At 38.2% G+C, this 16,715-nt stretch overlaps 1 protein-coding gene across 2 annotated transcripts in view; it reads right to left on the bottom strand.

Moving 5' to 3' along the window:
• Nucleotides 1–16,715, bottom strand: part of XPNPEP3 (X-prolyl aminopeptidase 3) — a 77,629-nt gene that overhangs the window by 11,154 nt on the left and 49,760 nt on the right. For both annotated transcript variants that reach the window (XM_043562698.1, XM_043562699.1), the window contains 3 exons: nt 9,025–9,087; nt 7,610–7,723; nt 1,279–1,364 (listed from right to left, as the gene is read on the bottom strand). In XM_043562698.1, the coding sequence (XP_043418633.1) occupies nt 1,279–1,364; nt 7,610–7,723; nt 9,025–9,087 (263 nt within the window). The remainder of the gene's footprint in view (nt 1–1,278; nt 1,365–7,609; nt 7,724–9,024; nt 9,088–16,715) is intronic.

Raw genomic sequence — 16,715 nt, 5'->3', positions numbered from 1 at the left:
TTTAACTCTATGAACATATCTGTAATAGCTGCTTTAAAGTTCTTGTCTGCTCATTGAAATTTTAGGGTTATTCAAGATCTGCTTTTATTGGCTGTATTTTTCTCGACTATGGTTATTTTGATTCTTTTCCTGATTCTTCTCATGTCTAGTGATCTTTTTTTAACGGAATACTGGAATTACTTTTGTAATCAGAAAATTAAACTTCAAATTTATTTACTTTATTTTATTTTTAAATGTTTATTTTTGAGAGAGTATGAGCAGGGGAGAGGCGGGTGGGGGGGGGGAGGGTGGACAGAGGATCTGAAACAGGCTCTGTGCTGACAGCAGTGAGCCCAATGCAGGGCTTGAACTCATGAACCATGAGATTATGACTGAGCCAAAGTTGGACACTCAATAGACTGAGCCACCATATATATATATATATATATATATATATATATATATATATAGCCAGTCTATTTATTTAAAGTTAATTAATTTTTTATTTAAAAAAAAAAACATTTATTTAGGGGCTTCTGGGTGGCTCAGTCGGTTAAGTGTCTGACTTCAGCTCAGGTCTGATCTCATGGCTTGTGAGTTTGAGCGCCACGTCGGGCTCTGTGCTGACAGCTTGGAGCCTGGAGCCTGCTTCAGATTCTGTGTCTCCCTCTCTCCCTGCCCCTCCCTCCCTCTCTCTCTCAGTGATAGACATAAAAAAATTTTTTTAATTAAAAAAAATGTTTATTTATATTGAGAGGGTGTGAGTGCAAGTGGGGGAGAGGCAGGGAGAGGCAGGGATAGAGAGAGAGAAAGCGAGAATCTCAAGCAGGCTCTGCACTGTCAGCACAGAGCCCGACACAGGGCTTGATCTCATGAACTGTGAGACTGTGACCTGAGCCAAAATCAAGAGTCGGATGCTTAATCCACTGAGCCACTCAGGTGCCCCTTAATTTTTTTTTTAAAGATTCTATTTTTAAGTAATCTCCACACCCAGTGTGGGGCTCAAACTTGCAACACTGAGATCAAGAGTTGTATGTTCTACTGACTGAGCCAGGCAGGCACTCTTCAAATTTATTTTTAAAAAATGTGAATGTTAATTGGGTGTGTTAACTAGGTGTGTCTAGGTGTCTGATCCAGTGATATGATAAATAAAGCAGTCTTAGAAAGTCATCAGGTACTTTGCAAAGGCAGTTAACCTGAGCTAGAGGGGCTGAGTATATTTCTTTAGTCCTTTATTCCTCATATACCCATATTCCAACTCATACTCCTAAGAAGCAGTGGGATCTGTAGAAGTCCTACCTGCCATTGACAGGCCAGGTCCGGGTTATGTCACTCACATAGCAAGAAGACTCACAACCTCCATCCAGCAGCACCATTTCCCCATCCTGCAACAAAAGTGAGATATGTCAAAGTAGGTGACCTTATGATTGTCAGCTATTTCTTCTCATTTAAACTCTCTGTGCCTTTCACTTTATATATATATTTAAAAAGCTAACTTAAAGAAGACTAATCTGTGTTCGTTCTCACAAGAAACAGCATCTCAATTTTTCAAATGAATTCACATTGACTCAAGAAAGGTGCCACTGCATAGTAGTACATAGGCTCTGGAACCACACTGCTTAGATCATCATAAATGTTACTACTATCATTATTAGTTTTACAAATCCTATGTAAGTTGGTATCCAGGGCCTTATTCAAATACAATTACCCTTAACCATTTAACTTTAGAATATCTCTTCCCCATTTGTTCCCCATCAAAGTACATGTGGGGAAAGAAAAAAAAAAACTTTGGGTATCTTTACCTTACTTCTTGTCATGTTATATTGAAATTATTTATGTCCTTGAAGACAGGGGATATCTTATTCATATATAAATGAGCACACGACATGGCATGTAGTAGAATAATGGGCTAATGAGTATTTATGTATGTACATATATATAATAGCAACTTTGAAGAATAGATGTGGTTTTTGTTTCTGGTAAAATGCCAGAATACGTTTCTTGTTAGAAAACAACTAGATGCTGGATCGAAAGTATATTTTATGAAAGGCTGGCATTACATAATGCAAGAGATGTCCTAAAGACATTTTCTCTCTTGAAAAAAGACACCCTAGAACTGAAACTAGAGCTGAAAGTAGTGATAAGGTAAGTGGTACAGTATATATAGAAAAGGAGATGTTGCCCTGAGGTCCTGCAGCAAAGTGGGGAAAAGGAGCCGGACATTTTTGCATTAATCTAGGATGCTCATAGGGGATATAAGAGTCGCAAGGCACTAGGATCCACTTGACTTCTGGCAAAAGCATAATCAAACAACCTTTGGAAGAAATTTCCCCCAAATCTGGGCTGGCATGATTTCTAAAAAATAACATCAGGCAAATGTGAGCTCACAAGCCAAGGTTGTCAAGCACCTGATGTAGGTCACCATGCCTGAGAGTCGGCAGGAACAACAAATTTAGATCTTCCAAGACTTCAGATAAGGGAATGATTAGATATGGAAGGGCTATTATGAAAGCCTTAAAGGGATAAAGTACGGAATCACAAAGATGAATAAGCAACAAGAGACAACTGACAATAACTCTGATTTGAAAGGGACCGAAAGGAAATAAAAACAACTGCTGAAGTCAATCACCCAGGGGATGGCTGAAGAAGCAGATAAGACAACCAAAGGGGAAAAAACTAGTTTCATGGAAGACAGACATACCGAAGGCTCTGAGAACATGACAGAGAGAGACAAGGCAAAAATAAACATGAAAGTTAGCTTACTGAGACCAGACAGAGGTCTAACATGCATCTAACTGAGATCACGGAAGAAGTGGATCGAGACAGCGTAGGAGAGACGGTATCTACACCACGGTCTGAGGATTTCCACGAACGCACAGATTCCGGAGGAAGAAGGGACCATAATGACGATATGTAAAAATAAATCTGTTCTTAGACATACAAAAAATCAGAAACACCAAAGAAAAATAAATCTTAAAAGTAGCCAAAGCAAAAAGAGAGACCCCATAGGAAATGACAATTATGTTTTGTTTGTTTTTTAACTTTTTAAAAAAATGTTTATTTATTTTTGAGGGAGAAACAGAGACAGCGTTAGCAGGGGAGAGGCAGAGAGAGAGGGAGACACAGAATCTGAAACAGGCTCCAGGCTCTGAACTGTCAGCACACAACCCGACATGGGGCTTGAACTCACAAACTGTGAGATCATGACCTGAGCCCAAGTCAGGCGCTTAGCCAACTGAGCCACCCAGGTGCCCGTTTGTTTGTTTGTTTTTAATCGGCAACACTGAAAGTCAGGAGAAAGGGGAATGATAGACCACAGGTGATGACTGAAAAGTGAAGATAGTTTCTTTGGTACAGCCTTCATCAAGAATTGAGAATGAAATAAAGATATTTCAGCTAAACAAAACCAGAAAATTTTCTCAGCAACAGACCTTCATCTAAAGGATTTTCTTCAGGCTGAAGGAAGGTGATCCCGGGAGGGCCATCGAAGATGTGAGAAGGAAAGGTGAACATGCATGTAAATCGAAACAAACCTGCTTCTGATGGTTGGAGAGAGCTGTGGTGAGCATAGAGGCAGAACCACAGGGCAGCCCGCTCTCGGACTGCATTTCTGCCAGATGCTTACTACCAAGTCCACACCAGAGCTCTCCCAGAGGCCCCACAGTACCCTGCATTTCTTAAAGCTTGTTGAGGACCTTGCCCACTGACTTCACCAGAAAGGACCCTTGTAAACTTTCAGATAACCAAAGCCAAGACTATGACCTAGAAGTTCTCAACTTTTTTTCTCTCAGGCCAATTTATCTAATAATGGCAATACTTTTCTGTCCCTGTACAGCGACACTGGTGCTTATTCTCCAGTTTTTCAGGAATGAACACTATACTGTTTAGGAACAGACACACTGGTGGTAAAACCAGGAAAACAAAATAAAATGGATTAAAACAAAAGTCAAGATGGTAGAAGACAGAAAGATGTACTTGATATTGCCCAGGGGACTAGTAATGTTCTTTTCATTCTAGATGGTATACACATGGTTGTTTATTTGATAATTATTTGTAAGCAGTACATGATATTTATTGTGTGTTTTTTAAAGTTTATTTTGACAGAGAGTGAGCAAGCAGGGGAGAGGCAGAGAGATAGTGAGAAAGAGCCCAAGCAGGCTCTGCACTAGTAGGGCCTTGACATGGGGCTCGAACTCACAAACCGTGAGATCATGACCTGAGCTGAAACCAAGAGTCAGATACTTAACTGCCTGAGCCACGCAGACACCCCTATTTATTGTTTTTAATATACATTTAACAACTTAGGCAAACCTTATGGACTATAATGAAAGTGAAAAATCTATCCTTAAACACTTATAATAAGAAAAGAAGGATGAAAATTAATGAGTTCAGTATCTAATTTAAGAACAAGAAAAAAACAAGAGAATAAACACAAAAAGGAGAAGGGTGAAATTAATAAAGGCAAGGGGCCAGTGTAATGAAATAATAAACAAAGATAAAATAGCATTAATGATGAAAAGTTGGTTTTACAAGAGTAACAAAACCGAACAAACCTCTTTTTTTTTATTGGGATTTCCTTTTTTAGTCGAAGTTCTCGAGGAATAATGTACACGGTAAAATGCACAGATTTTTAAGTATATAGAGTTAGGTCAGTTTTGTCAAAACCCATGTAACCACTCCCTCAGGTGCCTTCCCAGTCAATATTCCATCCGAAGCAACCACTGATCTGATTTCTATCAATACAGAGTGGTTTTGCCTATTTCAGAACTTCATACAGACGGGATCATAGAGCGTCTAATTTTTGTGTCTGACTTATTCAGTCAGCACAATGCTTTGAGATCATTTATCTGTTGGTAGTACAGTGGTTTGTTCCTTGTCATTTTAAGAATACACCACATAGCAATTTCCTTACTTAATATCCTGGTAAGAGACGCCTGGTCTATCAGGAGCAAACTTGCTATAAACATTCATTCTTGTACAAGGCATTTTGTGGACCTACGTTTCAATTTTTTTGGAAAAATACCTATAAATGGAATTGCTGGTGCATGTTTATGTTTTAAAGAAACTACTAAGATTTATTGGAAAAAATGAGAAGAGGCAAAAGTATATCAAGAATGTAAAGAGGTACATAACTGTAATTACAAAAGATTAAAAGGTAAGACAATACTATGAGTAATTTTAAAAACTTAGACATAATGGTATAAAATTATAACCTACCAAACTGTCTCAGGCAAAATGAAGTATAAACTGATATAATCACTTTGGAAATGTCTGGCATTTTCTACTAAAGTTACAAATATGCATACCTATGACCCATCAATTCCACTAATTAAGTGTCCTTAGACAAACTTGATGACTCATATACTAGGAATACGTACAAGAATGTTCACAGAATATTGTTCATAATGGTAAAAACCTGGAAATAATAGAAATGTCCACCTAATAGATATTTATCATATTAATAAATTAAAACAGAAAACATTATAATATTTATTAATTCATTTAAAAATAACAATAAACCTATTACATTTAAGATAAACAGCATTTTTAATGAAAAGTAACTATTTTTCTAAATAAAAATAGTTAGAAATGTAGTGTACATTTTTACAAATCTCTTTGTCTAGCAAAACAAAAAACAGTTAGCATCTCATATCTGCTTTTGCCTTCAATTTGGTATGATGTTGATGTCATAAAGCCTCTAGGGTCCATCTCTGTGCGCTGAAGAGAACGAGAGTGAAAGAGACGCATAATGTCTGGGTATTCTTATGAAAATGTCTGGGTATTCTCATGGACCACACTTTAACTGCTGTTCCACACTAGAACAAACCACAGTAGCATGCAACAACATACTGTTATACGAAAAAGATGCAGATACAATATTTGAAATCTATAAAGTTCAAACATAACCCAAACCAAACTACGTTAAACTCTATTATTCATTAGTAGTAAAATAAAATGAAAAGGAATTGATGACCATCAACATCAGGGTGGTGGTTATCCCATCAGGGAGGGAAGAAATTATCATTGGGAAGAACCACATGGTGGAAAAGCTTTTTAGGGGTGGAAGGCTAGTAATGTCCTGATTCAGGCATTCACAAACTTTTTCTGTAAAGGGCTAAGTAGTAAATATTTTTTACTTTGTGGACCATACTGTTTCTGATGCAACTATTCAACGCTGCCACTGTGGGAAGAAAGCAGGAACGGCTGTATTCCAACAAAACTTTATTCACAAAACAAAGGAGCAGGCTGGATTGGCCTAGGGAGGTGTAGCTTGCCAAGTATGGACAATGGTTACGTGGTGTTCATTTTGTAATTAATATTAAACTTTTCCTTTAAGTTTTAAGTACTTTACCAGTAGTTACATTTTATAAGAATAAATGTTTGTTAAAAAATAAAACAGAAAGCTTTAGTATATTAATGAAATTGAATCGGTAGTTCGAAAAGTCTACAAAGGAAAATATCAGGCCCAAATAGGTCTACAGGGATATTCTACTCAATTAAAAAAAAAAAAAACACATTAAATCATTTCATAATATTAAAAACAACCTAACTCATTTGATATACAAATCAGAAAAAGATAGTATGAGAAAAATAAGCCAATTTCATCCATGAACATAGATTATTACATCCCAAACAACACATCAGCAAGTTGAAAATAGCAGTGCTACAGATTAAAACAGAAAAAAAAAAAAATGCTTAATTCCACTGGTAATTAAGGTAATGGAAATTAAGACCACAACGAGATGCTGTTTTATACCAATTAGAATGGCAGAGTTAAAAAGTCTGATAGCATCAAAGGATAAGAGGATGTGGTAAACAGAATTACGCACCACCAGTAGGAGTATAAATAGGTACAAATACTTGGGGAAAAATTTGTATTATCACACTTATGAATAAGAAAAAAAGTTCCCCCAAACTACATATAGCAGTATATAATTTTTATATAGTTCACAAACAAGTAGAACTAACTAATATTGTTTGGGAAATCATGTATGTGTGATACAACTACATAAAAAAAATCAAGGGAATGATGAACAAAAATTTAGGGTACCAATTAGTTACCTCTGGGAGGGAGGCATTAGGATAGCAGAGCATAAAGATACATACAGTATTGGTAATGTTCTAGCTCTTGAGCTGAGTGATTGGTTCATGGGTATTCATTTAAAAAATATGCTGTATACTTTACATGTATGCTATATTTATTCTTTTGAAATTACTGAAAATTAAAATAAAATAAAATTGAAAGTGGACTTAATAAAGGTATATACAATCTTTACTTGTATAGTCACTTGGGGAGAAAACCATAAAAGGTAGGTTCCCTCATAGCTAATAAGGTACTCTTAAAATCTGTCTGCTCCCAAAATATGCTTGATCCACTGTTGCCACAAGTCCTTTCAGAAGGAGATGAGCAAAGGCCTTAGAGTAGAATTCTTGGCTCTGCCCTAATGAGTTGCCTAATTTTTTAAGTTTATTTTCCACATCTATTAAACAGGTATGTCAATAGTTGCTCCTATCTCAAAGTACTAACATGAGGATCAAATGAGATAATGTCTGTAAAATCATTTTATAAACAATAAAGTGGTTTGTAAGTGGCACCATAGGAAGCGGCACTGAAAGGCATTTCATGTACCTTGATGAGCTGATTATTCTTCACATAGTGCAAAGTGTTAGACCGATTACCTCCAGCGACCACAGGCGGGTAGGCTAAGATGTCTGCACCGCGGGCCCGGCATTCAAATTCGAACTGAAAAACAAGAGCCAAGCATGACGACAAGTATGACTGAAGACAGGATTTCCTCCGGGCTGTGCCAGCCAGGGCTCTCCTCGACAGTCCGTCCCTCCATTCAAGTACTTCTCTGTCATTTCTGGAAAACGAGTTATCAAATCTAACCAAACTTCTTATGCTTCCATTTCAGTCTATTTTTTATTCCCCACTCCAATCCTGTTATTTGACCCTATTATTATGTCTGCTTGGTTCCTCTGAGTGCTCCAAATTTCCTAAGATTTTCAAATTAAGTCCAGAAGAGAACACAGAAAACTTACAATCAATGCTGAGTACAGAGATACAGTCAAGTAAAGTTTCTATCTTTTATTCTTTTTTTTAAATGTTGATATTTGAGAGAGAGAGAGAGAGAGAGAGAGAGAGAGAGAGAGAGAAAGTGGGTGAGGGGCAGAGAGAGAAGAAGACACAGAACCTGAAGAAGGCTCCAGGCTCTGAGCTGTCAGCAGAGCCTGATGCGGAATTTGAACTCACGAGCTGTGAGATCATGACCAGAGCCGAAGTTGGATGCTTAACCAACTGAGCCATCCAGGTGCCCCACTATTTTTTATTCTTATTTAGATAAACACTGGAATACGGCTTGCATTAACAACACTTCTGCATTACTAATTTCAACTTTTCAAATAGCTACCAACCTACATGTGCTGGAAAAGTGAAAAAGGATGCCTGGCAAATGGTAAATTCTACCAATTTCACTTTGTCCTAGGATGGAGCATGCCCACCCACGGAGCTGTCTCCAATACTACTCAGATTCTCCTCCTGTGAGAGGAGACACAATCGTGTCTTTGCTTCTTCATGTGTTCTACTTTGCGATTTTCTTCATTTAACTGTAGCTCTGAGTATTTTAGACACATCTAATACATTATCAGTGACGTTTAAGAACCAAGTCCTCTCCACTGATATCCCGGTCACTCCCATGAAAGCCAACTAGAAGCCATCTGCTAATGAACTACTTAATATTTTTGCCTCCAACAAAACCTTCCCAATCTTTATTTTTTTTAATGTTTTATTTTTTATTTTTTATATTTGAGAGAGAGAGACGGAGAGACAGAGAGACAGAGAGCGAGGAGGGGAGGGGCAGAGAGACAGAGACAGAATCCGAAGCAGTCTCCAAGCTTCAAGCTGTCAGCACAGAGCCTGATGCAGGGCAGGAACGCAGGGCTGGAACTCACGAACTGTGAGATCACGACCTGAGCTGAAGTCGGACGCTTAACTGACTGAGCCACCCAGGCACCCCAAAACCTTCCCAATCTTTTAAAGCTCACCTTAGCATAGAGAAAGCCTTCCTCCACAGGAGCTTTGCTGGCGAACATGGTCTCTATGAAAGCCTGCAGACAGAACGGAGAATGAAAAGAACAGTCTCATTTTAACTGTTGCTTCCTCAAACATTCAAAATACTGCAGCTCAGGTGAAAAGCACCCTTCTCCCCAATTTTGTTGACCTGAAGTTGTGACTTTGTGAGCATGACAATATAGATTCTGAAGAGGAAACTATTGCTTTTAGGACTATGTGACTGATGACAGATTTAGTGGAAAGGGCACCCAACTGTCACACTCAGAATATACGCTGTATGCTACAATAAGCAACACGGGAACACATTTTGCCATTTCTGTAACAAAATAGCCCAGAAATATATGAAATAATGGATTGAATGGTCCAGTCTATAGCAAGGTTTCTCAACCTCTGCACTATTGCTGACATTTTGGACTAGATAACTGTATGTTGGGAGGTGGGGGGATTGTCCTGTTCAATGTAGGATGCCAGCAGCACTCCCCAACTGTGACAATAAGGTATTGCCAAATATCCCCTGAGGGACAAAACTGCCCCAAGTTCAGAGTCACATATAGTATAAGTACTTATACTATAAGTTTAAGAGTCACATATAGTATAAGTACTTAAATTATTTCTCTGTAGTAGCCACAGTGCATGTGTGTGTTTTCTACTTTTATAAATATATATGCTTAAAATTCACCACTATACCCCATGCCAAAAAAGATTTAGATTAGCTTACACAGATGCACAAAACACAACAAGATAGCATAAATTCATGGTAGAGTTAAAAAAAAAAAAGCAAGCCTTAAGGGGAATGGAGCTCAACAAAATAGTAATGTATACCATAATGACCTTCCTGATGACAATAGCAACTGTGGACAGACCACAAATATAACTGAGTTTTCTAGCAGCCAGTGTGAAAAAGGAAAACATCAGCTCTATTTCCCATGCCTGTGGGATAAAAACAAATCAGATGCACAGGGATAGGGCTATATGATACCATAGCTAGAAATGAATTTCTCTGGAGTTGCTATGTTCTAAGAGTGAAGGCAACATGGGAAGGAATGTTTTTAATAACATTTCTCTAAATACAAGGCAATGACCTCACCATAGAAGAGCCCAATGGAGGATAAGTGAGAGGGATGATAATGGAAACAGCTTCGGGGCTTGCTCCTTTTCTCATTCTGATCCTCTCAAAAGTTTCATCCTTAGGCCTTTCTTGATCACCCTGCCTAACTGAGCACTGGCACTACTTTATCCCTTCCACTGCTTCATTTTTCTCGAGAGCATTGAATTCCAGCTGACCATACAGCATGTTTGTTTCTTGTCTTTCAACTGGAGTGTACACTGAGGACAGCGGCACACGGCAAGTCTGGGTTGCTCACCACTGTGTCTTTAGAACCTAGAACAGTACCTGGCACCACAGCAAATACTCCATAAATATCTGCTGAATGAATTAATTAAATTTAAAGCATACTTATTTACATACATACACACGCAAATGTTGATGAATAAATTGTTGGCACTACATTTTCACCACGAAGCTAAAACAAAACATAACAAGAGAAGAGTATGGGATCTCTAGTGAGGCTCATTCACTTAAAAGAGGGATTTGTCTTTTTTTTTTTTTTTTAATGTTTATTTTTGAGAGAGAGAGACAGAGTGCGAGTAGGGGGAGGGCAGAGAGACACAGAATCTGGAGCAGGCTCCCGGCTCTGAGCCCGATGAGGCGTTCGAACTCACAGACTGCGAGATCATGACTTGGGCTAAAGACGGACGCTTAACCGACTGAGCCACCCAGGCGCCCTTGTCTTTTTGTTTTTTGGCTCTAACCAGCACCCTTTGTCTTTTTATTAATTTCCTTTCAAACCTTTACTGAAAGGCACACGTGTAAGCATGTGTGCCTGTGCACACATATATACACACACATACACCCTTTTGTCTATGCATACATCCATTGATGGACATATGGGTTGTTTGCATCTTTTGGCTACTGTGAATACCGCTTCTGTGAACATTTGTGTACAAGTATTTGTTTGAGTACCTGTTTTTAATTCTTCTGGTCATACACCTAGGAGTGGAATTGCTAGGGCACATGTTAATTCTGTTTAAGTTTTTCAGAAACCTCCAAGCTATTTTCCACAGTGGCTGAAACATTTCACAATCCCACTGGTAATGTAAAAATGTTCCAAATTTTCACATCTTTACCAAAATTTGTTTTTTTTCCTGTGTGTTTTACTTTTATTTATTTACTTTTTAAGTTTTTATTTTCATCACCCCGCACTCATCACAAATGCACTCCTTAATCACCTATTTCACCCTCTCCTCCTACCCACCTCCCCTCTGGTAACCCTCAGTTTGTTCTCTACAGTTAAGAGTCTCTTTCTTGGTTTGTCTCTCTTTTATCTCCCTTTTGCTCATTTGTTTCATTTCTTAAATTTCACATGAGTGAAATTACATGGTATCTACCTTTCTCCAACTGACTTGCTTTGCTTAGCATTATACTCTCTAGTTCCATCCATGCCTTTGCAAATGGCAAGATTTCATTCTTTTTTTTTTATGGCTGAGTAACATTCCATCGTGCATGTGTGTGTGTATACACACATTATACATATATATACATACTACTCTTTATTCACCAATCAATGGCACTTGGGACTGCTTCCATATCTTGTCTACTGTAAATAATGTGCCTATAAACATAGGGGTGCACATATCCCTTTGAATTAGTGTTTCTGTATTCTTTGGGTAAATATCCAGGAGTGCAATTGCTGCATCATAGAGTGATTCTATTTTTAACTTTTTGAGGAACCTCCATACAGTTTTCCAGAGTGGCTGCACCAGTTTGCATTCCTACCAAGAGTGCAAGAGGGTTCCTTTTCTCCACATCCTTGCCAACACCTGTTTTGTGTTTTTGATTTTAGCCATTCTGACAGATGTGAGGTGATATATCATTGTAATTTGAATTGCATTTCCCTGATGATAAGCAATGATGAGCATTTTTTAAAAATTGGTTAATTTTTTAAAAGTTTATTTATTTGAGAGAGAGAGCATGCGTGAGCACAATCAGGGGAGAGAGACAGGGGGAGACAGAAAGAATCCCAAGCAGGCTCCATGCTATCAGCAGAGATCTCTGTACCATGAGATCATGACCTGAGCTGAATCTTAACTAACTGAGTCACCCAGGCACTCCTGATGAGCATCTTTTCATGTGTCTTTTGGCCATTCGGATGTCTTCCTTGCAGAAATGTCTGTTCATGTCTTCTGCCCATTAAAAAAAAAAGTTTTTATTTATTTATTTTGAGAGAGAGAGAGATTGAGAGAGGGAGAGAGACAGAGGGAGACAGAGAATCCCAAGCAGGCTCTGATATGGATCTTGAACCCACAAACTGTGAGATCATGACCTGAGTTGAAATCAAGAGTCAGACACTTAATGGACTGAGCCACCCAGGCACCCCTTTCTGTCCATTTTTAACTGGATTATTTGGGGTTTTTTGGGAGAGGGGCTCAGTTTTATAAGTTCTTTATATATTTTGGATACTAACTCTTTATTGGGTATGTCACTTGCAAATATCTTCCCCCATTCTGTAGGTTGCTTTTAGTTCTGTTGATTGTTTCTTTCACTGTGCAGAAGTTTTTATTTTGATGTAGTCCCAACAGTTTATTTTTGCTTTTGTTTCCCTTGCCTCAGGGGTCCTATCTAGAAAAAAGTTGTGATGGCCAGTCAGAGAAATTACTGCCTGTGCTCTCTTCAAGGATTTTTATGGCTGTAGGTCTTTATTGAGTTTACTTTTGTGTATGGTGTAAGTGGTCTAGCTTCATTCTTTTGCATGTTGCTGTCTAGTTTTCTCAGCACAATCTTATCGAAGAGGCTGTCTTTTCCCCACTGGATATTCTTTCTTGCTTTGTCAAAATTAATTGGCCATGTAATTATGGGTTTATTTCTAGGCCACCTATTGTGTTCCACTGATCTATGAGTCTATTTTTGTGCTGGTACCATACCGTTTTGATCACTATAGCTTTGAAATAATTTGAAGTCCAGAACTGTGATGTCTCCAGTTGTTTTTCTTTTGCAAGACTGCTTTGGCTATTCAGGGTCTTTTGTTGTTCCACACAAATTTTAGGATTGTTTGTTCTGTGAAAAAATGCTGTTGGTATTGTGACAGGAATTGCATTAAGTATGGAGACTGCTTTGCATAGTACACACATTTTAACAATAGTTGTTCTTCCAATCCGTGAGCATAGAATGTCTTTCCATTTTTTGTACTGTCTTTAATTTCTTTTATTAGTGTTTTACAGTTTTCAGAGTACAGGTCTCTCACTCTTTGATTAGGTTTCCTGGGTATCTTATTATTTTTGGTGCAATTGTTTTTTTACTTTTAAAAAATGCTTATTTATTTTTTGGGGGGGGAGAGAGTGTGAGCGGGGGAGGGGCAGAGAGCTGAGACACAGAATGCCAGCTGTCAGCACAGAGCCCAATGCAGGGCTTGAACTCATGAACTGTGAGATCATGACCTGAGCTTAAGCACCCAGGTGCCCCTTTTTGGTGCAATTGTAAATGGGATTGTTTCGTTTACTTCTTTCCTTCCTTCCAAGTTTATTCATCCATTTTGAGAGACACAAAGACAGCGCGAGTAGGGGAGAGGCAGAGGGAGAGGAGAGAGAATCCCAAGCAGGCTCTGCACTGCCACTGCAGACCCTGATGCGAGGCTCAAATCCACAAAGCTGCGAGATCGCCATCTGAGCCAAAACCAAGAGTCAGACACTTAACCGACTGATACACCCAGGCACTCCAATGGGACTGTTTCCTCTTCCTTCCTTCCTTCCTGCCTTCCTGCCTTCCTGCCTTCCTTCCTTCCTCCCTCCCTCCCTCCTTCCTTCCTTCCTTCCTTCCTTCCTTCCTTCCTTCCTTCCTTCCTTCCTTCCTGTTTATATTTGAGAGAGAGGGAGATACAGAATCCGAAGCAGGGTCCAGGCTCTGAGCCGTCAGCACAGAGCCGGATGCGGGGCTCCAACTCACGAGCTGCGAGATCATGACCTGAGCCGAAGTTGGATGCCCTACCGACTGAGCCACCCAGGTGCCCCAATGGGACTGGTTTCTTAATTTCTCTTTCTGCTACTTCCTTATTGGTGTATGGAAATGCAACAGATTTCTGTACGTTGATTTTGTATCCTGCGACTTTACTAAATTCATTTATTGGTTCTAGCAGTTTTTTGCTGGGGTCTTTTGAGTTTTCTAACTATATATCATGTCACCTCCAAATAATGAAAGTTTTATGTCTTCCTTACTGATTGGGATGCCTTTATTTCTTTTTGTTGTCTGATTGCTGTGGCTAGAGCTTTGAATATAAGTGGTGAGAGGGGACATCTTTGTCTTGTTCTTGACCTTCGCTGAAAGGCTCTATTTTTTCGCATTGAGAATGATGTTAGCTGTTAGTTTTTCACATGTAGCCTTTATTATGTTGAGGTATGTTTCTTTTAAATCTACTTTGTTGAAGATTTTTATCATGAATGGATGTTGTACTTTGTCAAGTGCTTTTTCTGCATCTATTGAAATTATCCTACAGTTCTTGTCCTTTCTTTTATTGATATGATGTATTGTGTTGATTGATATGCAAATATTGGAACCCATGAAACCCAGGAATAAATCCCACTTGATCTTGGTGAATGCTTTTTTTAATGTATTGCTGGATTAGGTTTGCTGGTACTTTGTTGAGGATATTTGCACCCATGCTCATCAGAGATCTCTTTTTTTGTGGTGTCTTTTTCTGATTTTGGTATCAGGGTAATGCTGGCCTCATAGAATGAATTTGGAAGTTTTCCTTCCTCTTTTATTTTCTGGAATAATCTGCGAAGGATAGGCATTAACTCTTTTTTAAATGTTTGGTAGAATTTGCCTGTGAAGCCATCTGGTCCTCAACTTTTCTTTGTTGGGAGTTTTTGATTACTGATTCAATGTCTTTGCTGGTAATCAGTCTGTTTAAAGTTTCTATTTTGTCACATTTCAGTTTGGGTAGATTATATGTTTCTAGGAATTTACCCATTTCTTCTAGGTTGTCCAATTTGTTGGCATACCGTTTTTCATAATATTCTCTTATAATTGTTTGTATTTCTCTGGTGTTTGTTATTTCTCCTCTCTCATTTGTGATTTCATCTGAGTCCTTTCTCTTTTTCTTGAAGAGGCTGGCTAGAGGTTTACCAATTTTATTGATTTTTTTCAAAGAACCAGTTCCTGGTTTCATTGATCTGTTCTGGTTTTTTTGTTTTTTTGTTTTTTAGTTTCTATATCATTTATTTCTGCTCTAGTTTTTAGGTGAAAGGTTATGTTGTTTATTTGAGATTTTACTTGCTTCTTGAGGTAGGCCTGCATTGCTAAAAACTTCCTTCTTAGGACTGCTTTTGCTATATCCAAAAGGTTTTGAAATGTTGTGTTTTCATTTGTTTCCATGTACTTTTTAATTTCTTCTTTTATTTCCTGGTTGACTCATTCAGTGTTTAGTAGCATGTTATTAAAGCTCTATGCATATGTGGTCTTTTCATATTTTTTCTGGTGGTTGACTTATAGTTTCATAGCATTAAAATCAGAAAACATGCATGGTATGACTTTGATCTTTTAGAATTTGTTGAGGCTTGTTTTGTGGTCTAATATGTGATCTATTCTGGAGAATATTCCACATGCACTTGAAAACAATGTGTATCCTGCTATTTTAGGATAGAATGTCTGAATATATCTGTTAAATCCATCTGGTCCGGTATGTCATTCAAAGCCACTGTTTCCTTGTTGATTTTCTAATTAAATGATCTATCCATTGATGTAAGTGGGTGTTAAAGTCCTCTTATTGTATTATTATCCATTAATTCTTTTTTGTTTGCTATTAACTGTTTTATGTATTTGGGTGCTCCATGTTGGGTGCATAAATATTTATAATTGTTATATCTTCTTGTTGGATTGTCCACTTTATTATTATATAGTGTCCTTTGTCTCGTTACAGTCTTTGTTTTAAAGTCCATTTTGTCTGATACAAGTATTGCTACTCTAGCTTTCTTTTTACATCCATTTGTATGACAACTGTTATTCCATTCCCTCACTTTCAATCTGCAGGTGTCTTTAGGTCTAAAACGAGTCTTCAGTAGGCAATATATAGATGAGTCTTGTTTTTTAATTCATTCTGTCACTCTATGTCTTTTTTTTTTAATGTTTATTTTTTTTAAGTTTATTTATTTTAGAGAGACAGAGATAGCAGGAGTAGGGGGAGGAACAGAGAGAGAGGGAAAGAATCCCAAGCAGGCTCCGCACTGTGAGTGCAGAGTCCAACCAGGGCTTGATCCCACGAACTGAACCATGAGATCATGACTTGAGGTGAAATCAGGAGTCAGCTGCTTAACCAACTGAGCCACCCAGGTGCCCCATCTCCCCAATTTTTTTTTTTTGGTAAGATTTTAAGTAATCTGCACATTCAATGAGGGGCTTAAACTGACAAACCCGAGATCAAGAGTCACATGCTCCACCAACTAAGCCAGCCAGGCATCCTCACCCTATGTCTTCTGATTGGAGCATTTAGTCCATTTACATTCAAAGTAATTATTGGTAGATACATATTTACGGACATTTTATTTGTGGTTGTTTCTTAAAATTTTTTTCTGATCCTTTCTTGTCTTTCTCTCTTTCATGGTTTGCTGGTTT

This window comes from Prionailurus bengalensis, chromosome B4, assembly GCF_016509475.1.
Source record: "Prionailurus bengalensis isolate Pbe53 chromosome B4, Fcat_Pben_1.1_paternal_pri, whole genome shotgun sequence".
Lineage (NCBI taxonomy): Eukaryota > Metazoa > Chordata > Mammalia > Carnivora > Felidae > Prionailurus > Prionailurus bengalensis.
Note: the sequence above shows the minus strand (reverse complement) of the source record. Positions and strands in the feature narration are given on the sequence as shown.